This window comes from Geotrypetes seraphini, chromosome 13, assembly GCF_902459505.1.
Source record: "Geotrypetes seraphini chromosome 13, aGeoSer1.1, whole genome shotgun sequence".
Classification (NCBI taxonomy): Eukaryota; Metazoa; Chordata; class Amphibia; order Gymnophiona; family Dermophiidae; genus Geotrypetes; species Geotrypetes seraphini.
The window spans coordinates 71345010-71372005 of record NC_047096.1 but is presented as its reverse complement, the minus strand read 5'-3'; the positions used below and the strand labels follow the sequence as shown (position 1 = coordinate 71372005).

At 43.3% G+C, this 26996-nt stretch overlaps 1 protein-coding gene across 1 annotated transcript in view; it reads right to left on the bottom strand.

Moving 5' to 3' along the window:
* Positions 1–26728, bottom strand: part of LOC117347901 (EF-hand calcium-binding domain-containing protein 3-like) — a 43762-nt gene extending 17034 nt beyond the window's left edge. Inside the window, exons 1-7 of the mRNA XM_033919407.1 lie at positions 26576–26728; positions 26279–26456; positions 25046–25101; positions 14755–14828; positions 11073–11216; positions 7398–7469; positions 6970–7096 (exon numbers count right to left, since the gene is read on the bottom strand). Of these exons, the coding sequence (XP_033775298.1) occupies positions 6970–7096; positions 7398–7469; positions 11073–11216; positions 14755–14828; positions 25046–25101; positions 26279–26392 (587 nt within the window). The 5' untranslated portion in view covers positions 26393–26456; positions 26576–26728. The remainder of the gene's footprint in view (positions 1–6969; positions 7097–7397; positions 7470–11072; positions 11217–14754; positions 14829–25045; positions 25102–26278; positions 26457–26575) is intronic.
* Between the last annotated feature and the right edge of the window lie 268 nt (positions 26729–26996).

Genomic DNA, 26996 nt, shown 5'->3' with positions numbered 1-26996 from the left:
TATGCGGTTTACAATGATTAAAAAGTTACAGATTGGAGGTTGAAATCAAGATGGCGTCAGGGACAGACGTATTGTAAGAGGCTCCCCTTCCATCGGCGTTCTTAGCTTAATTTTGGAGATTTACTTACCGGTTTTCGTATCGAAGGAATGCCGAAGCGTAGGGGGAAACAGAGGAGTGATCTCCCGGCTTCTTCTGCCTCGTTGACAACACGCCAGACAGCAATAACAGCTTTTGCTGTTCCTCTTGGTCCGGGCGAATCCGCTTTCCGAGGGGGGCAGACCTCGGAACTGGACAGTGATTTTTCGCTGAGCCCGCTGGGTCCTGTAATCCCTCCCCGTCCCGGGATGATGTCGGGCAGTCCTGCGGGTCAGCGGGAGACGTCGGGGAGTGAATCACTGTTGGACCCGATGCTGCTGCCTTTGACCCCCGGAGGTGGAACAAGCTATGCCGGGTTACCAGCAATCGGCAGAGAGAGGAGGAGGCGCTCAGGGAGCAACAAGTGTGGGAAATGGAGCTTTTTCTCCACTTCAACCTCTGAAACCCCTGATTAAGCCGAAAGTGGTGGATATGGAGGCGTTGTGGGGAGCCATGGACAGCCTTCACCAGGTATGCTCCCAATTTATTTCCTCAACTCAACAAACTGCAGTTCAAATTAATAATTGTGAAGAGAAAATTCAACAACAAGCAACTAGAATGGATAACATTGAGAAGACTGTCTCTGAAATAAAACTTGTATCAAACTCTCAAATGAAGGAGAAAAATTTAATGATCAGGAAAATTGAAAATTTAGAAAATGCAAATAGAAATTTAAATTTGAGACTTTTAAATTTTCCTGTATCAAGAATATTATCACCGAGAGAACTTTTTCATTCTTTCTTGACTTCAGTTTTGAAATTTTCAGAGACAAATATGTCACCATTGCAAAAATTATATTATCTTAACATAGTTGAAGAGGATAAGGACAAGACAACTATCCATCCCGGAGAATTAGATCTCACTGGGATGTTAGAATCTTCACGGATTGAGATTTCAGCGAGAGCTACTTTGTTAGTAACGTTTGTTTTCTTACAAGATAAAGAAGCTCTTCTTCGTCTTTACTACAGAACTGAGAATGTTGAATTTTACAATCACAAAATTGCAATTTTTCCTGATGTTTCAAAGTGGACGCAGCTTAGACGTAAAAAAATTTCTGACATTTTGTCAGTCAGTTTTGGTTTTGGGAGCAACCTTTCAACTTAGGTTTCCTTGTAAATGTTGTATTATCTACCAAACAAATAAGTATATCTTTTATGATCCAGAACAATTGCAACTTTTCTTGGAAGGTAAGGCTGCCATTAGGGCTCCTGACCCCTCTATAATTATAACTACTTAGGCCCTAATGTAATTAACCAAAGAACCCTGTATATTTGAGTCATATGCAAATATGACTGAGTTTATTTTTCTTTAATTCAACTACCCTTGACTGTGTATGATTCTACTCTCCCTTAACGTGGACTATGATCATTGTACTGGAATTTATGTTTTGATAATAATTTCCTGAAAGTATTTTGTTGCCTGTATCAAAGTTTTCTCTTTTTGATCTTTGATGTGAAAATGAATAAAATATAAAATTATTAAAAAAAAAAGTTACAGATTGAGTAGTACTAACAGTTAAGATTTAGCGGTCACTTATTGTGGGGAAAGATTGTTCAGTGTAGCTGCTTAAGTACTTTAGGAACAAATATATTTTTAGGTGTCTCCTAAATTCCCCATAAGTATTCGCGAGCATGAGTAATTGTTTCAGATCTTTACCCCATAATGCTGCCTGATAAGAGAAGAAATGTTGATGATGTCTTTTAAATTTACATCCTTTAACCGGTGAAGAAACAAAATTCAAGTATGAGCTTCTCTTAAGTCGATTGGTTGAGAAAGAGAAAAGGTCGGTTATATATCTGGGGGCTAGGCCGAAAAGTACCTTAAAGCAGAAACATACAAATTTAAACTTCACACGTGCTTCCATCGGCAGCCAATGCAGGAGTCGGTAGGAAGGAGTTACATGGTCGAACTTCTTCAGACCCAAAATCATCCTGATCGCCGCATTCTGCACCAGTTGTAATCGTTGCACGTTCTTCTGGGAAATTTCTAGATAGGCTATATTACAACAGTCAAGTCTGAATGATGAAGCATCAAAATATACTCTAATGGACCGAAGCTTCCAGAGAATAAAAAAACCCTTTCTGACCAAAGAGTCCACCTGGTCTTTCATGGTTAGGCCCTGGTCTAGTATTACACCCAGTACCTTCATAGTAGATTGGATAGGGTAACTGAGTTTCTTGATGTGTAGCGAAGTTTTAGTGTCAAGTGGATGTGGTGAGGCTACGAAGAATTTCGTTTTTTCTGAGTTTAGTTTCAATCTAAATTCAGACATCCACTGTTCCATCACATTTAGTATTTCTGTTGCTGTAGGAGTGACTTCGGATAGGGAGGTCGTGAATGGGATAATGATCGTGAAGTCATCTGCGTAACTAAATAACTTTAATCCCAGTTGGGACAATTGCGCACCTAGTGATGACATGTAAACATTGAAAAGCAGTGGGGACAGTACTCCAAGTTTCAGATAGATTGTAGTTAAAGCGTACTTGATAAGTGCGGGATGTAAGGAAACCTCGGAACCAGTCTAGCACCTTGCCTCTGATACCAATTGCGTCTAAGCATTGTAACAGTTTCCCATGGTCCATTAGGTCGAAGGCAGAACTCATGTCAAATCGCATAATCAGTGCATTAAGGCCCCTACTGAACAAAGAGCGTAAATTATCCAAGATGACCTCGATTCCAGTCTCGGTGCTAAATAGAGGTCTGAAACCAGATTGAGTTTCATGCAAAAGAGAGAACTGATCAAGATATTCCATCAGTTGGGTATGTACCAATCCTTCCATGATTTTTACAAAAAGTGGAATGGATGCTACTGCTAGTGATTCTTTACGATTTTTTGGAATTGGGGTTATTATAATGTGACCATTATTAGTAAGGAATTTTCCATTTTTTTAAATTATCGGTCAGATAATTCAACAAAGTTAGTTTAAAGCCTAATGGGGCTGTTTTCATAATTTCTGGGGGATAGGAGTCCAAGACGCAGTATGATTTAGTGTACTTGTTATATAATTTGATATAATTATTCCATTCTAAATTTTGAAAGGAGTTCCAAATTATATCCGCTGGTATTTCATTTCTTTGTACAGATACATAAACAGTTTAGGGAATTACCGTGCTTTGCATATTCTCGGGGAAAAAACCTCCAGGACCTCGTGACATGATCCCAGTTTTCTAGACAACTCTGTCAGTCAAGCGATCAAGCAAAAGGACATGACCAATGTGGACATTGTACAAGTTGCAAGTTTGCCTCATTTAGGATGTATGCATTATTTGCGATACAGGATTGATTGTGCATCTGTAGGGGTGGTATATCTGATTAAGTGCCCTTGCCAACTTTTTTACATTGGTCATACAACCAGGAGTATTTGCACAAGAATTGTAGAACATCTGAGTAAGATCCGGCGGGAAGACTAGGCAGCTCCTTTAACAGCTCACTGACAAGATAAACAGCATTCAGTTGATGAATTGAAATTTATGGTATTTTCAGCAGGGTGGTAATACATAGGCATATCTATGGAAGAAGGAGCAATCATGGATTTACTATTGGCAGACAGTGTCCCCACTTGGCCTCAATCATGGGCGTTTCTGCATTAGCATAACATCGGGGATAAAACAGGCATGTGGAGGAGTGACATAGTGAAATAGAAAGTGTAGAAAACGGAAGGTACTCTCCAAAAGCGCCATGGAAGTTCTATTAACACCAAGTAGTTTTGTGATATTAGTAACTTTTTGTATTTGTTGTAGGCAAGAAACACTTGTCCTCTTGGTTGCTCCAAAGAAGTGTGGGTTCTCTGAAGCACCTGTCTTGGCGAAACACGTCAGAACCCAGTTATAACAAGAATCCTCCAATGTCAGCAAAGAACCGATCCGGAGCTCCCCTTTAAAGGGGAGGGGCCAATGGCAAACTGAACAGCTAAGCCCAGAGAGCAGGGCAGGCAGGAGAAAGTCGGGAGGCAGGAGAAGGAGCAGAATCGGGAGAAGAGTGAGAGAGGAGTAAGAGGGGAAAGAACAAGGGAAGGCAGGTGAGAGTGATGGGCAGTGGTGAGAGGTAGCTCTGCCCACCCCTCCAATGTCAGCAAAGCACCTATCTGGAGCTCCCCAGTAAAAGGGGAGGGGCCAACAGTGCTCAGCTGTTCGGCGCACACTGAAGGCAAGCGTTAAAGATGCTCGCCTTAGCGAGAGTGCCTTTGCAAAGGGCCTTAAGAAGGGACGAGTCACTGCAAAGAAGAAACACTAGGAAAGGACACATACACAGGCAAGTACCACAAAGGCAACAGGACAGACAAGTAGTAGATAAACAACCACAGCAGACACAGAGGACAACCACAGCAGACACAGAGGATACGCAAGCAACAAACAAGCAAGGGTAGCAGATGAGGGACATCACAGTAACACCAAGGACGCTACATAAGAAAACAGGGAGAAGCCACTTCAGACAGCAGACCGGCAAGCAGACAGCAATGGAAGCAGCAGACAGAAGCAGGAAGTTGAGCTACCCAGTTTTCTGCACCGTTTGCCATATGTATGACTACCTTCCCTCTGGGAGGCAGTCTTATGTATGCACTTGATGCGAGGAACTGGAGGGCCTGAAGAAACGAGTTAGACTCCTGGAAGGCAGAATACTGGAACTAGAAGCACTTCAAGAAGTGGAGAAGGAGGACAGAGAGGCAGAAAACTATGTGAAAGAAGTCTGGGAGTTAGAGAAATTCATCGAGGAGGCATACAGGGTGGCCATGGAAAATCACCAGCAACAATGGAACTGCCAAGATACACCTACAGTGAGTGAGGACTACCTGGAGGACAACCACAAGGAAGAAATGGGTGACACAGCAGCGAGACCTGGAAACAGCGGAGGGAACCCAAAGGAAGACGAGTCCAGTACAAGCCAACGCCAGGATGAGGGAAAATGGAAGTGCACAGAGGACACGGACCTGCGGCTGGAGAGATAAGAGAAGATAGAGAGGACAGCAATCGTCTTGGGGGACTCCATCATCAGACAAGTTGACAGCCACATAGCAGGAGGAAGACAGGATCGGCTGGCGACCTGCCTACCGGGAGCCAAGATAGAAGATATAGTGAGCCGCATCAACAGGATCATCAACAGCGTGGAAGTGATCCATGTGGGGACAAACAATGTGAGCAACAAGAACTACAGCAGGGAAGTACTGAAGGACCAGCTCCAGATGCTAGGAAGGAAGCTGAAGACCAGAATGCCGAGGGTAACGTTCTCAGAGATCCTGCCGGTACCCAGGGCCAATGAGAAGAGGCAGATGGAGCTGCCAGCATGGATGAGGCACTGGTGTGAGGAAGAAGGATTCCACTTTGTGTGCAACTGGATGACGTTCTGGGGGGAAGAGCAAGCTATACAGGAAGGATGGACTCCACCTCATTGGAGACAGAAAGAGGCTACTAGCAAGCAACATCAAGCAGGAAATTAAGAAGTTTTTAGAAGAAGGGGAAAGCCGACAGTCGACCAAGAGTCGATGGTTCAGGAACCGGTATACCCAGAAGATACCATGCAGGAAAATTGCGGGGAAGACTCACCGGATCATAGGCAAGGCAGAAATCCTGACGGATCAAAAGGGAAACAAAAACTCCACGAGTTATTTTCCTCTATAATATCACATCATATTATCTTAGCATTCATACGTGCCAAGAATGTATACCAATGTGTAATGATAAATAGTGCTCAGTCACCAACCAAAAGTGTCATAAAAATGCCAGCATTGGTTGCAAGAAAGGGACCATCATAGTCCCTTTTTCCGTCCTCCAAATAGATCAAATATTCATACTTATGAAAAAATATATCAAATAAGTAAACAATACTTATCTAAAAGTAGTGTGAACTGGCTGATAGCAGTGTAAACTTGCTGGAGGCAGGACACCGACAGTCATGCTGGACATAAAAAAGTTTATCTAAACCAAGTGCTGTGTCTTGTGTAACCCTGCATTCTTAAATCAACTGGCCTTGTGCTCCCCTCTTTGAACCACAGCTAACCTGCTGGCAGTGACATTGCCCCCTTCCTGATGACACCTTGAGCGAAACTCGAGTCGAAGGGAGGCCAGTTGATTTAAGAATGCGGGGTTACACAAGACACAGCACTTGGTTTAGATAAACTTTTTTATGTCCAGCATGACTGTCGGTGTCCTGCCTCCAGCAAGTTTACACTGCTATCAGCCAGTTCACACTGCTTTTAGATAAGTATTGTTTACTTATTTGATATATTTTTCAAAGTAGTCGTTCATGCTCCCTCCCTCCTTCCTTCCGAAAGGTCAGCCATGGACAGTGTGCAGGAGCTGCTGCTTGTGGCTTTGTGAAGGGAAGTACAGCCTTGAAATATTTCAGGAGTGGTTTGCCATTGCCTTCTCCCGCACAGTGTGTGGCTCCACTATGTTGCTGCTGCCCACCATAAGGCCCTGCAGCCTACAGCAGCTGGTATTCCCCAGTAGTCCTCCATCCAGGTACTAGCCAGGCCTAACCCTGCTTAGCTTCCAACAGCATGAGTGGGCCTACCCAGGGCAGCCAGGCCATAGCCTTGATCAATTAAAAAAAAAAAAAAGTTGCAAGCAGATTCCAATGTTAGGCATTGCTAGGCGTCTTTGATTAGCACGCCTACCAATGTCTAATGTAGGCATCCTATACAGAATCTGACCCATAGTGGTTGTGACACCCAATCCAGACTAAACTTTTGGCCCTTACAGGATAAGGAATTTGTGAGGGTGTGAAGAGCAGCTGACCATCCTGCTTACAGGAAGATTTGGAAGGGTAGAAGGATGGAGATGTGGAATTCTAAAGAAGCAGCTATGTAATCTGCTCCACACACACACACACTCACCAAACTATTTCTGCCATTGACCTGCCTGGTAGAAAATTATTTGTTATCATCGTCTGAATAGCATCAAAGAGGACAATGTTCTGGATTTCAGAATTTGAAAGAGCTCGTGGGTGGTGGCTTTTACTTTCTAAAGTTGGAGAAAAAAGAACAAAGGGTTAAGTAGAGAAGAGTCAGTTTCCCCTACCCATCACTACCATAATTACAAGCTTCTGGCTATCCGATCACAAACTACCCTGAGTCAGGCTTGCATACTCATACAAAACCCCAGGACACAGCAGAGACACAATGTTTGTATACAAAGATGACAAATGTAAAAAAGCATTTGTAAATGTGCATGTTAAGAGTTAGAAGGAGATAGAAAAAGAGCATATAATCTGCCATCACTTGGAAGTAACAAAAAAGGAAAAGTCCCTTTTAATAACACTCACCCATAAACAAGGTGAAGCGTCTGTCATCAGTGAGAATCGACACAAAATCTCTGAAGCTAATCTTCCCATCTTCTGCAAGAGGAAGAGCAAGTCAGAAAGTTCAAGTATAAAACTATGAAGAAAATAAATTTTATACTATTTAAACTAGATTTTTAAAATTTTATTTTTAGTATTTATAAACCACTTAAAGCCTAAGGGGCTCATAATCAAAACTTAAACACATCTAAAAGCCCGTCCAAGTCGGCACTTGGATGACCTAAAAGACAGGTCATCCAAATGCTGATAATCAAACCAACTTTCTAGACGTGCCGCGGGAATTTTTATGCCTCTGAATGTCACTGTGCACCCAGAGCTGAAAGGGGCATATCTGGAGAAGTGGTTAGGGCAGTATGTGGACGGGATGGGGGCTGACCTAGACTTAGTTGTCCTGCAGGGATAATCTAATGTTTTATTAGATATCCTGGACGAAACTTAAACGTTGTGAGTTAGACAATGTAAAAACAGGTATAAGTGCCAAAAAGGTATCCAAAGTACCAGTTAACCACTGCAGAGACAAAGTAAAGACCTCCTCATAACCCCACAAAGATCAGAATAAAAATGTACATACCTGTCTCCAGAACATCAGCACCTGCTATAGGAAAACCTAGTAGAGCTGCACACAGGTGTCTTAAATAACCTGGGGGGTGGGCTAGTGAACCATAGAGAGGAAGACCCAGGCCCATAAGCCACTCTAACCACTACATTTATGATGGAACATGTGTGTCCACCAAAACCCTACTCTACTGCCATATAGGTACCACCTGCAGCCATAAGGGTATTGGGGTTATAGACAGGTAGGCATAGTGGGTTTTGGGGTTCACCATAAACTATAAGAGAGTTGTAGTGAGATGAAACCTCAATAAAATATCATGGAAAAAAATGGCGGTTTTGAGCCAATCAGAGCATCCGAAGAGGCATTGGGAGGGGGAAGCCCCGTCATTGCAGCACGCGGCCCTGTAGATAGGAGGGAGAGAGCTTCCCTCCTGCCGTTTGCTCTTCCAAAGAGAGGGGGGGAGGTTCCAGGGATGTGGGAGGGGGGCCTAGGAATGTTGGGGGGGATGTGGGGAGGGAGGCAGAGATGTCAGGGGAGATACAGGAAATCAGGGGGATGTCAGGATGTGAGGGGAGAATATGGGGGGATGTTTGGATGTGAGGGTATGTGGAGGATATCAGGGGGATGTTGGGATGTCAAGGGAGATGTGAGGGATGTCAGGGGGATGTTGGGAATGTCAAGGGGATGTCAGGGGGAGGGGTGTAGGGCTCTGTGGCTCAGCTGATCCTGGCAGGAGGAATCCCCATCAGCTGAGCTACCAGGAATCCCCTGAAACTGGCTCAGCTGATGTGGATTCTTTCTGCCACGATAAGCTGATGGAAAGCCTACGGGTTAGTTTTTTTCCGCTCTTTGGTGGTGGGAAGGGGTCATGACCACTAGGTGAGTAAGGGGGGGAATCATGTCTTAAGTCCTACAGTGGTCTTCTTGTCTGCTTGGGCACCTTTGTGGAACTTAAACGGTGGCACTTAGACCTGTTTGAGTTGTGTCTAAGTTCCCGCTAGGAAAGTTTTGATTATGACTGGGGTATGTCCAGGTTGAAGCCTGCCCGATTCCCGCCCATAACACACCTTCCAACACGACCCTTTGCTCTCTGGACATACAGCAGCTTAGAGCTGCTGCAAGTCCAGAAAGTTGCTTTTGATTATTGGCACTTGGACGCCCCTGCTATTAGGATATCCAAGTGCCGACTTAGGCTGGGTTTTGAACGTTTTTTTAAACTTTTGATTATGAGCTCTATAGCATGCTAATGGACATTAGCATGTGCTAAATGCCACATGGCCCATAGGTATAAAATAGGGTATGAAGTATTTAACATGTGCACACTACGCTTTAGTAAAAGGGCCCCTAAATAAATAAATTTAAAAATAGACTCCCAATACATATGCGATTACACTATACCAGAATAACCTAGAGGTTAGTGCAGTGGGATGACCAAGGGAATTGGATTCAATTTCCACTGCAACTCTTTGTGACCCTGGGCAAATCACTTAACTCTCCATTGCCCGAGATACAAAAAACATTTGGATTGTGAGCCTGAAATATAATAAGTAAATGATAGTGTTGACTCCTGCGGGTACAGGTGTAGATGGAATAGATTAGATTCTACCTTGTAACATACCATACATGTCATACTAGGTTAGCCATACTTGTATAGTATATCTCCCATGCCATGTTTTGTATATCTATCTATAGAGAGAGAGAATCGGATGTACAGTGGTGCCTCGCATAACGGACGCCTCGCACAGCGAACGCTGCGCACAACGAACTTCAGGTCTTGCTTCCCACAACGAACTTCGTGTCACACAACGAAGTCGCCCGAGCTGCATCGCTTAACTGCCCTCTCTCCGCCTGGCTCCCTGTGCAGTGGCGCTACATATTTTAAACCCCCCTGCCGCCGCTGCTGCATATTTTTAAGCCTCTGCCGCCACCGCATATTTTTAAACCTCCCCCCGCCGCCACATTTTTTTTAAAAAAGCCACCACTGCTGCAATTTTAATCTCACCCGCTCACTCGAACTGGTGGTCTAGCAAATTTCCCAGCCAGAAGCGCAGACAGAGATCAAGAGCAAGCCTTCTGTGCTACTGCCTGGGCCTGCGCTGATCTCTGAATGGCTGCAGTCAGCTCTCGCGGGACTCACAAGAACTAACTGCAGCCATTCGGAGATCGGCATGGGCCCACACAGGCGTGCAGAGGAATTGCTCCTGATCTCTGCGCTTCTGGCCTGTACGCCACTGGCTGGGAAAGATGGGAGGAATTAAAAAAGGTACTGGGGAGTATGTGGGGGGTGATTATAATACACAGCAAGGATCAACAAAACCCCTGTCTCCCCTCCCCTTCACATATATCCCCTCTATATCATGCTAACAGCTCTAACAAGATAAATTTATCTTTTTTTATGTCATCTTAGCATATTTTATGCTACAGAACGAATTATTTTTTTTAACATGTATTGTTATGGGAAAACGCGTTTCACATAACGAACTTTTCGCATAACAAACTTGCTCCTGGAACCAATTAAGTTTGTTGTGTGAGGCACCACTGTATCTGTGTATGTATGTTCCAGCATAACTCTGAAATGCATGGAGAGATTTCAACCAAACTTGATATACACATGACTGGGAAAAAATACTGTGGGGGTGGGAAGGAGGTGACATGTAAAAATTATCAAAAACAACAAATGACTGGGATAAATAAATATCCAGGCAATGCCGGGTAATCAGCTAGTACTGTATAATGCTAAGTTTGCCAATCGATGTATGCCACGTTATGCTTGTATATATAATACTAGGTTTGCTAAGCTGTTAACCACATTTGTAATACAATGTTTGTCATGCTATCTTTTGTCATACAATGCTTGTCTTGCTATGTCTCACCATACCATGTTATGTTATGTGTTGTGCCATGCTTTGTTGACTGTTTTGCCATCCCTGTCGGACAATGTCCTTCCATGCCATGCCATGCTTGCCAACACCTTGTATAAAAACACTTTATATATGTGTAAACTTTTACAGCATGTTTCTATTCCAGCCAATAAATCTGCATTCTGCAAGGACTACAAACTGTACATATCTCAGGTCACTCACTATCAACATCTGCGCTCTTTAAAGCCTCGAGGCTGTCCTGACGACTCAGGTAAATGTGCATGTTGCTTAAACTGAACTGCAGGTCATCCTTGTCAATCTTGTCCTCTCGGCTTCTCCTGAAGATCTCAAAGGCATGCTGGAAGGCTGTGGAAAGATAGAGCAAGTTACTGGGCGGCTGAAGCCCACCATCCCCAGAGTAAGTTATTGCATAGCTGGGGCCCACCTCCCCCTCTGCACGGGCTTCTCCTTTCTATCACTGCGAGAATGGTGATAGCGCCATCTGTCTGCAAAAAGGGGGCAGGGAAGAGCGGGAATATGACAAGAGGGAGACAAAAAAGTGGGAAGCAAAAATAAGAGAAACAAGTAGGGAAAGCAGGTAGAGCATTGCACATGGAATTCTTTCCATCCCATCTGCATTCACATGTGTTTGTATGAATGTGCATTTGTGTCAGCACATTATGTCTGTTTGGATGTCTGCAGGTTTACATGCGTGTATCTGTATGTTAGGGGAAATTTCTATCTGTGTTGGTTCTGTGTCTGACTGGAAGAAAAAATAAGAGAGGAGGACACTGTTACTGTGGATCAAGTGTTTGTATGCTGCGGTTATTGGAATTGCTTTTCCCATTAGGGAGTGGATTCATTTCTCTTCCATCTCTCACCAGTGCATAAATTCTGGGCCTGATATTCAAAAGAAGATGAATCCCCTAAGTTATGCCCCTAAAATTGTGTTCTATTTTCAGCCAAAGTTAGGAGCCTAAGGGGACAACATTCAGTTGGAAGTGGTCAGTGCTGAACTAAACCTATACCTTGAAGCCAGCCCCCATCCAGCTATATCGCCAATATTCAGAGGCAATACACGACTAGATACCTGGTTCACATAGGACAGTCTTTGTATTGTCCTTACTTCAGCAGATATTTGGGTTTTCCTGCTGAATACTGGCAGTGCATGGGTAACTCCTGACTCTGCCCCTCTCCCACCCACCCCACCCCCTGCCAACTTCTCTGGCACTAACTAGATAGTTTTGTGGTGGACGGACAGGATATTCAGCTACTGAATATCCTGTGGAGACTAAGTCAGCACTAGTTAGTCAGGTAGGCGACTCTCCTACCTGGTAAACTAATGAGGAATATTGAAGTTTTCAGTTGAAAATTCATCTTACTTTAAATCTTTTTATTAAAGAGTATCAACATACAAATGTATAATAAGGAACATGGAATATTTTAAGTTGTTTTGTAGAAATTCTAATTAAACAGAGTATACAAAATTACAAATCTTGTCTCATTCGTATTTTGTAACAGCAAACTAGATAAAGTTCTATTTACTGTAAAGGCTTGTCAAAGTTATTGAACAACCTGTTACTAGATAACATTATCCATACACGATATAGCTTGCTATCTTAAAATCATTTGAAGACAAAAACACTTAGGAAAAACACTTATCTAAATTAAACTTACCCTCACCCCAACACACGATTCTAGTTCCCCCTCCTAAAGAAGCTCTCCCAGGATTAGAACAATCAAACCAAAGGAACACAGTCACAGGAGGTCTGTACTCTTATAACCAAAGCAACCTTCTCAATAAAGGATCCTCCCTACCCCTGCCTCCCAACTAGCTAATCGCACAAGTTCTACATTGGAAAGTTTTTACCACAGGGAGAAATTATTATGAAGCCAACTTATTTAAAACTGAACTTCCCACCCTTGGGCCGTCGAACGGAGAGGCGGAAGAGTCGGTGCCTCTCCCAAAGCCGTCCAGGCTTGATAGGGGGTTCAGAAGAACTCGTCCTGCTTCCTGCTATGCCCAGGACTGGGAGGCCTCGAAGGAGGATGCCACACTGAGTCATGGGGCGGGGTAATAGGCTCCAAGGGAGGCAAGTCGCTAAGCGAAGCTTTTCTCGAGGGGATAGGCTCCAAGGGAGGCATATCACCAAGGGAGGCCTTCCTCGAGGGAATCGGTTCCAAGGGAGGCATGGCACTAACCGAGGATCGCCTCGAGGACCCGGACACCGCCCGCCGTTCCTCCTCGCCGAGCAACGAGGCCGAACGGCGTGGCGGAGGCGGAGGGGGCGGCCCGCCCCTCGGAACTGGAACTGGGAGGTCACCCTGGATCGAGGCAATCAGCCGGGGTCCCATGGTGGTCATGAGTTCCACAAACTGAGCCTCCAGAATGGACCGCAACGAAGCCGATATGGAGGGATCCGCACCAAAAGGGGGCCCTTCCGCTCGGTCTCCGCGCTCTTTCGGTGCCGCGTGCTTCTGCTTGGCAGCCTTCGGCACTTTAAGCACCACCGGTGGAACTGTAGGGGTCGATACCTGCTACGAGGAGACGGAGGAAGGCACCGGCGCCGAGGTCGAGGCCAAAACTGGCGTGAACGATGCCGGTTTCAGAAGGCCCGAAGCAGCTGGGGAGGCAGAGGGCTTCGCCGATGGAGTCGAAGCACCAGTCGATGTAGAAGCTGAAGGATCCAACGAAGCTTCCATCTTGAACATGGACTCCCACAGCAGACAGCGGCGCTTAAACGCTTGCGCCGTCAGAGTGGAGCAAGGCCGGCACGATTTCGGAAAGTGATCCGGACCCATACACTGTAAGCAGCGTCGATGCGGGACCGTGAGCGAAATCGCGCGCTGGCACTTGCTACACTTTTTAAAACCGGTGATCGGCCGGGACATAGGCCGGAAAAGCTCCGCCGCAAGGTCGAAGGCACAGGGCCCCAGCCACGCGGCCGACCCGATGTCGGAAGAAAAAATTTTTTATTTTTTTTATTTTTTTAAAAAAGAAATCAAAGAAAGAAATAAATGCACGGAAGAGCCAAAAAAGACCCAACCCGCGGCAAAAAGAAGGCAAAAAAACAGATTCAATGGGCGCAGAATTGAAGTAAACTTCTCAGCTCCGCGGAAGAAAAAGAACTGAGGAGACACGCCCGGACCATCGGGCGGGAAGGCACTGGCGCATGCGCGGTGCGGGCATCTCGAAACTTCTGAGTTTCTTCAAGCAAGACATGCTTGTGAGTCGTCCGAATCGGGGCTCTGTCGGATGACATCACCCACTAGTGAGAATACCTGCCTGCTTGTCCTGGGATAACATATATATACACATATAACATATATATTCACAGCCCAGTACTGTTGATTTTTCTTGCAGATGAAAGTAGATGTAGTAGTAATAGATCTGTTTTAATTTTCACATGAGGATTGTATTTCTAAATTATAATGAGTGGCCATTATTTTTTGCATAAAAAGGAGTGTTTGGTTTTTTTAGATTGTTTATTTTAATGTTTTATAATACTTTGTGTATGTCATATATGTATGAGACAATCAAATCTCAATAAATAAAGTGCATTTGATTCTTTGCATGCAAAGTTGTGTTTATGTGAATATTTCTGGGGAAGGGGGTCCATAGCTTTCATCAGATTCTAAAAAAGGGTCCGTGACCCAAAGAAGGTTAATAATCACTGCAATAGAGCCAGTTAAATTTAGCTGAAAGCCCAAAGAAGTCCATGGAAAACAAGCCAAGGAAAAGTAAAATGCATACATTCATAGAGACATATACATGGCACACGCATGCACAAAAATGTATATTATTCATATACACATGCTAAATGCAAACAGATGAAAGCTGCAAGCTGCATGCTCTTTGGTGGATGCTCTCTTCCTCCCATCAAACCCACCACAGTCCCAGTACCTGCAATCTGCTTGGGAGCGAGGGAGAGGACGAGGTTTACTGTACTTTCCAGGGGCTTCGGAAACTTCTCATGACTGTGGAAAGAAATTGGATAAAAAAAAGAAACACTGAACATCAACAAAAAGTGTCTACGCAGAGCTGTCAAGTTAACCAGTTCCAGGAAGGCGACCTGTCTGGTCAGCAGTGTAGAACTTGTAGTTCATGATTCTACCACTGAAATAAGTACACAGTTAAGGATTCAGTTATAAGAGCTCCCTCCTGGAACTGGGAACTGGCAATGGAAAAAAAATACCAAGAGACAGGAGACCTAGAGGGGAAGCTGCAGCTAGGGACCTCATGTGAAGATTTCTTAATGCCTAGCCCTTCTGGATACGTCCGTTATCTTACATTTATAACTAAATTCCACTAGAAACAAATTGCTTCCCTAATTAAAATATTAAAGCAGCACTACCTATCTTTCTGTTTCTTGCCTCTTCTCCATTACCTCTTTTGTAGTCACAGATGTAACAAATTTCTGTCCAATCTTTGTAAGTATATAAGCTATTTGTAATGCTATATGCTAAATTGTAACCTGTTTAAGATTTTTTCTATGCAAAGACTTACGGCCTCTTTTACAAAGCCGCACTAGCGGCTGCCGCACGGCAACAGCCCCGAAGCCCTTTAAATCTCTATGGGCTTTGAGGCCGTTAGCGTAGCGCAACCGCTAGCACGGCTTTGTAAAACAGGCCGTTAGTGGAATATAAGTCAACACATAGCATAACGTTAACGTGAAATATACCCCCCCCCTTTTATGAAGCTGCGTTAGCATTTTTTATCTCCAGCTTCGACAGTAAAATTTCAACACTCATAGGAATTCTATGAGCGTCGGAGCTTTTACTGCTGCGGCCAGTGATAAAAAATGCTAACGCAGCTTCATAAAAGTGGGAAATAGTTCTTTATTTTTACACATTTCTGGAATATTATTATGCATATTACTCTGGCCAACTTGCGTTTAAAAATCTTCTTCCTGGAATCTATTCTTCAGCTGCTCAGGCTATACTAATTACTTATATCATTCTTGGAACAAATATTTGTTTATTTAAAACAGAGGTTCTTAACCATGATGCCTATTCGCTCAACATGTGCAGGAAGAAGACAAACGGGGTGCGGAGAGATGTCTTGAAATCTGAGGCAATTTATTGAAGCCTTCTAGAAAGAGTGAAGGAGTTATTAAGTCGCAAGTCGTCCAAAGTAAAAAAACAGCCTAGGACACATTTTCAAAAAATAATAACCTGGGGAAGGGGTTATGCCGCTGTCTCAACTCCTACAGGTTCGGTTTGGGTGCCGAGCAGACACATGCGACCAGCACGCGCAGCCACAGACAAGCCACCTGTTCCAGTCTCGGAAACTAAAGAATTATATAATTGTGCTTTACTGCGTAATCTCATAGGCCCATTATGATATTCTGTTAGCTGTTGTATTATTTCTTTATTATTGTCTCATGCATTGTTCTCAGAAAAGAACTCTTTGTTTATCCCATATTTTTATGTACTGTAACACCTGTCGCAGGTAATAGGCCTGTCCCACCTGTGGCAGTGATTTACATTTTTGATTATTTACCGACACATCACAAGTTCTTTTAACGATTTAAATTTAATTTGAGAACTTGGCCCTTGCACCACACTCAAAGAAGACAAACTCTGTCTTGTGTGTATTCATTGCTTGTATCACCTTCACATGAGTTAACTGTACATATTATGCATATATTTGGGCTTTTTAGGGTTTGCACTAGACATTTCTTCTTCATCTTAATGCATTTAATTCTAGGTTACTATGCCCGGCACTTCTGGGTATAGGGAAAGTAATCTTGAGGTTCTCTTATTTTAGGGACATTTAGGGATTTTTTTATATGACTCGCATATCTACTAGGGAACGCTAATTAATGCCAGACCTTTCAGTCTGGCTTAGGAAGATATAGGGACTCACATTTTTGATTATAATAAATGCACCTTAGCAGTAATTATTGGATATGTGATAGATATGCGTGTGACGTGTTTGGGGCCCCAGACTATGTATGAGAGAATGTGTTTGATTAGGTGCGTGAATTGTGGGTGTGTCGTTATACTTGAAATGTGTATACAAAAATAAGACATTACTACCAACACTTTAGATTTTGAAACTTCCAGAGGCACTACTAACAAATTTTATGACTGAAGATGAAGTATCATATACCATGTTTACATCATGGGGAAAAGTAGCCACAAAATTTCCCTGGGATGCCATGACCATTTATACCCCCGTAGTAGCAAATCATAAAAATCTGTCATGTGCTAGGGTACAAAATTGTACTAGAAATTGAATTAACAGTGGACTAGCTTTATGGAACTGTTTGAATTTTGTAAATATTTCATATCTTAATGCTCACCTTGTCCTACCTGCTAATTTAACACACAATAATACCCCATGCTGAAAGACGCTCTGTCTCTATCACCTCTGATAGTTATGCCTTAACTGACTAGTGTTATTGTAGTGTTAACTTGCTCTCAAAAGCTAAAATTATCTTTTGGCTGAGTCACCACACCCAAGTACACCAAGGAGGGGCAATCAAGGTAAGAAAGCCAACAAACAACCAAACAAGTGCACATATATACGTAACAACAGCAGGACACACTCAAACTGCTATCTTAAGTTTAGGAACACCAACCAACACAGGACACCACAACACTAGTCGACACTAGACAAACGCGGCACATTAGGAGTGGATACAGGGAGAAACATATAACTAGGGAATAAGGAAGTAGCAAGCAGCAGGCACAGAAGAGAACACACATTCACACAAGCAAAAAGGAACCAGCAAAAGAAAAGAGAGTACTCCAGAAAGGCAGACAGCAATGGAAGCTGAGGGAATCCAGAAGATGAGCTTTCCAGTGTTCTGCACAGACTGTCATATGTATGACTACCTCACCTCGGGGAGGCAGTCATATGTATGCGGTCAGTGTCAGGAGCTGAAAAGCTTGAAGAGGGAAGTCAAGCAACTGAAGGACCGGATTCATGAACTGGAAGGACTCTATATCACAGAAGACCCACTCAGGACAGCGGAGGACTTCATGAGAGGGAGACACATTGAGGAAGAAGTTAGAGAACTCAAGGTATTCATTGAGGAGGCCTACAGGAGAAGCGTGGAAGAACAAGAACATCAGAGGAAAGATGAAGACACACCAACATGGAAGGGAGTACAAGTAGAAGATGACTCCAAAGAAGATACCCACAGAGGAATACTGCAGGAAGAGGAGAAATGGTCTAGTCGATGCCCAGAAAAAGAAGCAGCTAAGCACACCGAGGACATAGAAGAAGAAGCAGTGAAGCACTCCGAGGACATAGACCTGCCACCGGAGTGAAAACTGAAGAAGGGGAAGTCCGCGATCCTAGTGGGAGACTCAATCCTCAGGCAAGTGGACAGCCACATAGCAGGTGGGAGAGAAGATCGACTGGTGACCTGCCTCCCAGGAGCGAGAACAAAGGACATCGTGGACAAAATTGGAAAGATCCTAGAAGGAGCAGAGACGGAAGAGATTGCAGTAATGATCCACATCGGGACAAATGATGTCAGCAGGAGGGACTACTGCAGAAGTGCACTGATAGAACAGTTCAAGATTCTGGGAAGGAATTTGAAAATGAGGACTCAAAAGATAGCGTTTTCAGAGATCCTACCAGTACCGAGGGCAAATGTGAAGAGGCAGACAGAACTACAATCAATAAATGCATGGATGAGGAGATGGTGTGAGGAGGAGGGGTTCAACTTCGTGAGGAACTGGACAACGTTTTGGGGCAAGAGCAAGCTCTTCAGGAGAGATGGACTACACCTGAGCGCGGTGGGACCTAGACTTCTGGCAAACAACGTCAAGAGAGGAATAGAACAGGCTTTAAACTAAGAAGAAGGGGAAAACAGACAGTCGACCAAGTGTCAACGATTCGGGAAAAGGTATCCTGTGAAGATACTACGAGGGAAAAATGCTGGGAAGAAACAACGGGTAAAACACAGGAGCAGATTGAACCAGAGGAGGAGGATAAGAGGATTGTAGCACAGGAGAAGAAAATAAAGATCGCAGCACAGGTAAAGGAAATGAAGACAAAAAATTACAAGGACTTAAATTGCATATATACTAATGCAAGGAGCCTAAGGAGAAAAATGGGGGAACTAGAAGTCATGGTCAAAACTTAGAACCTAGACATCATTGGGGTCTCCGAAACATGGTAGAATGAAGAAAACAAATGGGACATAGCACTGCCAGGGTACAAACTCTATCGCGAGGACAGGTCAGGGCAGAAAGGAGGAGGAATAGCTCTATACATAAAAGAAAGCATGCACTCGACCAGAGTGAACACAGCAGCGATGACCAACAAATTGGAATCGCTATGGGTTAAAATACCGGGAAGGAAAGGGCCCGAGATAAAGATGGGCCTGTACTATCGTCCACCTGGGCAAAACAAAACTACCGATGAAGAAATGGAAGCTGAGATGAAACAGGAATGCAAAAACGGTAACACGATCATTATGGGAGACTTCAACTATCCCAGAATAGACTGGAGTCTTGGAAACTCAAAATGTGCTAGGGAAACCGGATTCCTTGAAGCTATACAGGACTGCTTCACGGATCAGCTTGTCAGAGAACTGACGAGAGGAAATGCCACTCTGGATCTAATCCTTAATGGGCTAAGAGGACCTGCAAAGGACGTGGAAGTAGTGGGACCGTTAGGAAACAGCGATCATAACATGATCAAGTTCAAACAAAGTTGAAGTAGGAATACCAAAGGGAAAGTGAACCACAGCGACAACTTTTAACTTCAAGAAAGGAAACTATGAAGCAATGAGGGTAATGGTAAAGGAACAACACAAAGAAATGGCAGACTGTAGAGCAAGCCTGGCCTTTATTCAAGGACACGGTAAGCGAGGCGCAAAAATCGGTATATCCCCAGATTCAGAAAAGGGTGCAAAAAGAGCCGAACAAAAGACCCAGCGTGGATAACTAAAGAAGTGAAGAAAGTGATAGGGGATAAGAAGAATTCATTCAAGAAATGGAAAAAGGGCAAAACCGAGGAGAACTGGAATGAACACAGGAAGTATCAAAAAGAATGTCACCATATGGTTAGAAAAGCAAAAAGAGAATATGAAGAGAGGCTAGCCAGGGAAGCATGAAATTTCAAACCGTTCTTCAGATATGTTAAAGGGAAGCAGCCGGCTAGGGAGAAGGTGGGACCACTGGATGACGGAGATAGGAAGGGAATGGTGAAGGAGGAGAAAGAAGTGGCGGAAAGACTAAACAATGTTCTTTTCGTCAGTATTTAAAAAAGAAAACACATCCAACATACCGGAACCTGAACAAATCTTCAAAGGAGACCAAGCAGAGAAATTAATATCCATGGAAGTAAGCCTTGAGGACGTACACAGGCAGATAGAAAAATTAAAATCTGACAAATCGCCGGGCCTGGACGGAATCCACCCTAGAATATTGAAAGAACTAAAGGAGGAAATAGCGGAACTACTACAGCAGGTTTGTAATCTATCCCTGAAAACAGGCGTGATCCCGGAGGATTGGAAGATAGCCAATGTTACGCCCATCTTTAAAAAGGGATCAAAAGGTGACCCGAGGAACTACAGACTGGTAAGTCTGACCTCGGTTCTGGGGAAAATGGCGGAAGAGCTAATAAAAGATAGAATCGAGGAGCATTTAGAGAGGCATAAACTTATGAAATCAAGCCAACATAGCTTCTGCAAGGGAAGATCGTGCCTGACGAACTTATTGCACTTCTTCGAAGGAATTAACAAACGGATGGACAAAGGGGACCCCATAGACATTGTATACTTAGACTTCCAAAAAGCCTTTGACAAGGTACCCCATGAACGCCTACTTCGGAAACTAAACAACCATGGGGTGGAAGGAGACGTACAAAGATGGATCAGGAATTGGTTGGCGGGCAGAAAGCAGAGGGTAGGAGTGAAGGGCCAATACTCGGACTGGAGGAAGGTCACGAGTGGTGTTCTGCAGGGGTCAGTGCTTGGACCACTGCTAGTCAATGTATTTATAAATGATCTAGAAATGGGGGACGAAGAGCGAAGTAATAAAATTCACAGATGACACCAAGCTATTCAATGGGGCTAGGACTAAAGAGGACTGCGAAGATTTACAAAGGGACCTAAACAAACTAGGGGAATGGGCGACGAGATGGCAGATGAAGTTCAATGTAGAGAAATGCAAAGTCTTACACGTAAGAAACAGAAACCCGAGGTATATCTACTCAATGGGAGGGCTGTTATTGAGTGAGAGTTCCCAAGAAAGGGACTTGGGGGTAACAGTGAACATGACAATGAAGCCATCGGCACAATGCGCAGCGGCTGCTAAGAAAGCAAATAGAATGCTAGGAATAATCAAGAAGGGTATTACAAGCAGAACGAAAGAAGTTATCCTGCCGTTGTATCGGGCGATGGTGCACCCGCATCTGGAGTACTGCATCCAATATTGGTCACCGTACCTAAACAAGGATATGGCGATACTCGAGAGGGTTCAGAAGAGAGCAACGTGTTTGATAAGAGGTATGGAAAACCTTTCATACGCTGAAAGATTAGAGAGACTAGGGCTTTTTTCGCAGGAGAAGCAGAGACTTAGAGGGGATATGATAGAGACTTATAAGATCACGAAGGGCATAGAGAAAGTGGAGAGGGACAGATTCTTCAAACTTTCGACAACTACAAGAACAAGAGGGCATTCCGAAAAATTAAAAGGGGACAGACTCAGAACCAATGTTAGGAAGTTCTTCTTCACCCAACGGGTGGTGGACACCTGGAACGTGCTGCCAGAGGGAATGATAGGACAGGGTACGGTATTGGAATTCAAGAAGGGATTGGACAATTTTCTGAAGGAAAAGGGGATAGAAGGATATAGATAGAGGGCTAGTATACAGGTCCTGGACCTGATGGGCCGCCGCGTGAGCGGACTGCTGGGCATGATGGACCTCAGGTGTGACCCAGCAGAGGCACGGCTTATGTTCTTATGTTTAGTTGGTGTACCTGGGTTAGCATTATATAATTTAAAAACTTTACCCCGATTAGCTTCTGCATTGGCAAAAAACATTAATCATACCTCACACACATTTAGCTTGCTAAATTAAGAACAACATGAAATACAGACAGCTGTGTTAGACAACTGAGCAGCCATAGATTACATGAATTGGCCTCTAATATGCGTCAAGATAACTTACCAGAGTGGTGAGATGCTCTATGGTCTGGCCAGTGGTTCCAGTCATTTTTCAGTCTACTCATTAAAATAGGTCTTTTGATTACTGTTAAGGATTACTCTCTGTTGTGGTATTCAATGCCTGCCTTCCATGTTTGCTTTATGCATCAGTCCATATCGCAAATTATCCCGAGCAGATTTGCCTCACCTCTGTAAGCCCTTAAAATAGTTAAGTAAGGGGAAATGTAGGGACACTATTCTGCCATTCTGAAACAGGGCGAGATCAGCACACTGATTATGAGCCCCTGAAAAAGAATTATGAATTATTCCCATTCTCTCTCCCCTCATTAAGCAAGGAAAGTGTTAGCACTTTGTGACAGAATGCTGAGGCATTCCCCCCTCCTTTCTTGTCACAAGACCCCTGTCACATGTCTCCAAGTTCTTAGATTCTTGTCCTACAAATCTCATGATTAATGCATCTTCAAGCTTTAAGTTAAAAATGTTTGAATGGTTATCTGACTCTCTGGATAAGGGAAAGTTTCCATTAGAGGAAGGTAATATAATTATTACACCACTAATCAAAAATACAATCAAATTACAGACTGGTGGCATCTATTCCTTTTCTTGTAATGATCATGGAGGGACTGATCCAACTTCAACTAACCAAATACTTAGAGCAATACTCTTTACTACATGAGTCTCAATCAGGCTTTAGATCTAACTTTAGTACCGAGATAGTTCTGGCCGCACTACAAGACTATCTTAATAGTCTATTAAATAGGGGTATCGCTGCTCTGGTTCTCCAATTTGATCTGAGTAGTGCATTTGATTTGGTGGACCACTCTAAATTATTCGAAGTTTTGACGCGTTAGGAATTCAAGGGAAAGTTCTTTCATGGTTCAAAGGGTTTCTTGAATCAAGATTATACCAAATCAGATTTAAAAATTTACTATCTAATACCTGGAAGAACCCCTGTGGAGTTCCCCAGAGTACTCCACTTTCTCCTACATTGTTTAACATTTATCTTTCTTCCTTGGGCGTGAAACTGTTTAGCTATGCAGATGATATCACATTTATCAATCCCATGCAGCACAGTTTTATCCAACAGTACACAAATTGTTGAGTCCATGCTGAATCTAATGGATGCTTGGATGCAGGAATTTAAGTTGAAATTAAATCAAGATAAGACCAAATTCTTTTTTGCATCCTCACAAAAGAACTATATTGAACCATCAATTAAGATAAATTCATCATCTTATACCATATGCCCAATAATTAAAATATTAGGCGGAGTTTTTGATCGACATCTGACCTTAAAGAATCTGATTAATGCTGTGATTCATAAGGGATATTACACTCTGGAAATTACATGTTATCAGACCATACTTTGAAATTTCTGTCTTTAAAATTCTTGTTCAATCCTTACTGTTAAGCCTTCTTGACTATTATAATATCGTTTATCTTTCAAGTATCAGGAAAAATATGGCTAGACTTAAACTAATACAGAATACCGCAGTCAGACTAATTTATGATCTGAAGATATACGACCACGTGACTCCACTTTATCGTGAGTTGCATTGGCTACCTGTGGAGGCCCGAGTTGTTTTCAAGTTGGGATGTCTGTGTCACAAAGTTGCTTTTGGATCAGTTCCATCATATCACATTTTTTTTATAGCATCTCACAAGAATAGCAGAAAGTCACACGCTCTTTTCGTCTTTCCATCAGTTAAAGGATGCAAAAGTAAGAAATATTTTGACCATATGCTTGCATATCAAGCAGCATATCACGATAGAGATTTTCGACATTTATTACTTACATCTTCTTCTTACGAACAATTTAGAAAACAACTTTTCTTTTTTCAAAATTTCTTATGAACAATCCAGAAAATAACAGAAAATTTTCCTTTTCTTAAAATTTCTGACCTATCACTTCCCATTGTATCTTTTTGTAAACTGCATAGAACTTATGGTTATGCGGTCTAGAAATCTGGTGTTATGTTAGATGAGATTTTGGGGGGGGGCTGGGCTGGAACAGGGTGGGGCTGGGGGCAGGACCACATGTCCTCTTTTTTGTTTCAAAAAAATCCAGTAACTCTATTCAGCAGTTCATCTGTTTTCCTCCCTCTGCAACAAGTCTCTTTAGCCTATGGAATGGCTCAGATTCAGGCTCTCAGTGTGCTACATCCATGCAGTGCCTGGACTTTATCCAGTTAAGCACTCCTCTCACGAGAATAGCGAGAGACTACAAGCACTGCAAGGCTCAAACAGAAAGCATTGCTGTGCCTAAACCTGAGCCATTCTCTGCACGAGAAAGATGCCGAGAGAAGAAATTGGGAAAAACAAAAAAAAGGAACTGGCGAGGAGCCCTGATGCTTTAAAATTCTTTGATAACAGCAGCTGGCCAAATTCTGGGGGGAGGGGAGGGGGAATTCTGCGCAAATTCTGCATTGAGCAGTAGTGCAGAATTCATCCAGGAGTAAGTTACTGGTAGTGTAACTGTGTAGTACTGTAATTTTAGCGACATGTTAGCAGTTAGCATCTTACAGCACCATATATAACTGCCAGTAGTCTCTAGTGGGTACATGATTTAGGAAGGGCGCAAGGATTTCACTGATTAGTTAAACTGATGAAGGAACAAAAAAAGATTAAGAAGTTTTATAATCCATCTGCTATGCAGAAAGAAAGTAGGAAGGGCTTCTAGAAACTTTAAATGTAAATAGGTCTATGCATAGAAAGGGACTTGATATACTGCTTTTCTGAGGTTACATATTACATACTGATACCTTTTTTTTGTACCTGCAGCAATGGAGTCACAAGGAACTGCAGTGGGAATTGAACCCAGCTCCTCAGGTTTACATGTTTGCAGGCCACTGCAGTAACCATTAAGCTACTCCTCCACTCAGATTTAAAAACAAGAACCTTAATGATTGTAACTATGATTTTAAAATGTTTGGCAATCACTCCACTGCTTCTAACATGACCTCACCCCACCAACTTTCTTCTGCTCCAATTTGCCTCTTCATCCTACCACCCACTCTGGTCCATTCTCAAGTAACGCAGCTATCTCTACAAGTACTTACATTTCCTGAGTAGATGAAGATTGTTTTTCCTTGGGCACAATGACTTCATCAAGGACCTGTACCAAACACAGACCAATCCTGGATTATAAATAGTTATCTCCTTTCTCACCTATTAGAGCACCTTCCCATATAGAAATACAGCCTGGAAAGGAAGTTTAACGGCTGCACCCTGGACACTAATAAACACTGAAACACAGGTGAGCCCATAACAATGTGACACAGACCTAGAGGCTCTGGATCACTGTAGAAACAAGGGCCTGAACTATTCATTCATTTCTGACTTAGGGGTGATCATATCTGATGATCTTAGAATATTTTATTTTATTTATTTAAAATATTTATAATATGCATAAAGGCCTAAGCGGCTCGTAATAAAATATACATAATAACAATAAAACAAAACATAGCTATCAAAATAGAAAAGGCGACAGTCAATGCCAGAAAGACGCTTGGGTGATTAGCGAGAGGAAAGGCCAGCAGGAAAAAAGACATGATAATGCCATTGGACAGGTCTCTGGTGAAGCCCCATTTAAGAATACTGTGTGTGTAGTTTTCATACAGAAAGTGTGGTAGATGTGTGGAATAGTTCCCCAGTAGAGGTGGTGGAGACAAAAGACTGTCTGAATTAAAGAAAACGTGGGAAAGATACAAGGGATGGGGGTCTCTTAAGGAGAGGAGATAGTGGATGAGCAGTCTGGATGCGCCATTTGCCCTTTATCTACAGCCATGTTTCTGTTTGCTATTTACTTTATAAAACAATGCACTTTATAAAACAATGCTCCCAGTTGTGTTCTCTAGTGGCTGAAGCACATGGTTGTCAGTAAGTTAAAAATACATGTATATCATGCATGTGCCCATCACTACCTTCAATACATTTAATGACACTAACCGTATGCTGTGTGCTAGTACACACATATGATAAACCAGTAGATCAGGGGTGTCCAATGTCGGTCCTCGAGGGCCGCAGTCCAGTCGGGTTTTCAGGATTTCCCCAATGAATATACATGAGGTCTATTTGCATGCACTGCTTTCATTGTATGCTAATAGATCTCATGCATATTCATTGGGGAAATCCTGAAAACCCGACTGGATTGCGGCCCTCCAGGACCGACATTGGACACCCCTGCAGTAGATCCTCAAGGCACGTATGATGCCATCAGTATATGTGCATGTACACATCCCATGATAGTGACACCATTGGTGTATCACACACCATCACCTGCTGCCCTTTACCTGTTTCTCCTCTTCCAGTTCCTCGTTTATGATTTCGCTGTCCTCCCCAATCTCCTGTTCCTTGCTGCCCTGGGACTTAACCGTCGCATCGACCAACTGCTCCTCAGGCTCCATAGCTGGGCTCTAGGGGAAGGGCCGCCGCAAGCAGGCGGAACCAAGAGCATCCTCTTCTCAGAGCCTACCATGAAAAAAAGTGAAAGGTCCCAGCTCTTTCAGCGCCTGCGCAGCCTCGCGCCTCGTGTTCGTCCTTTCCCCCCTCCACGCGCTAGCCTTCTACTTGGCCTCGTACAAACTCACCTCCTCGGATCTTGGACCTCGCGCTCGCTGTCCGGGTTCTGTTGCTGATTTCGCGCTCATTGACTGGCTCACTGGTTTCCCTGCTGGCCCTTCTAGACTCGCGCTGTTACATGCTCTTCCCGCCCTTCCCCCTGGCTCAGCTTCAGCGTCCTGTTTGATACACCTAAATCTGGACTGGGCTGGGTTACTACTGGCATTTTCCTTCCTCCTTTTTCTTGTTTAGGGACAAGGTTTATGACGTCAGGATTAACCCCTGCTTTAATGTTGTTTATTTTAGACCTTTAACTGCATCAAGCAATACCGAAGCTAGAATATTGTAAAGAGCTAAAAAATATGACTGTAACATCATTAATAGTTAACAAAAAGAACACAGATAATCTTTAAATTATATACATTAGTTCATAAGTCATACAGTCAAGCA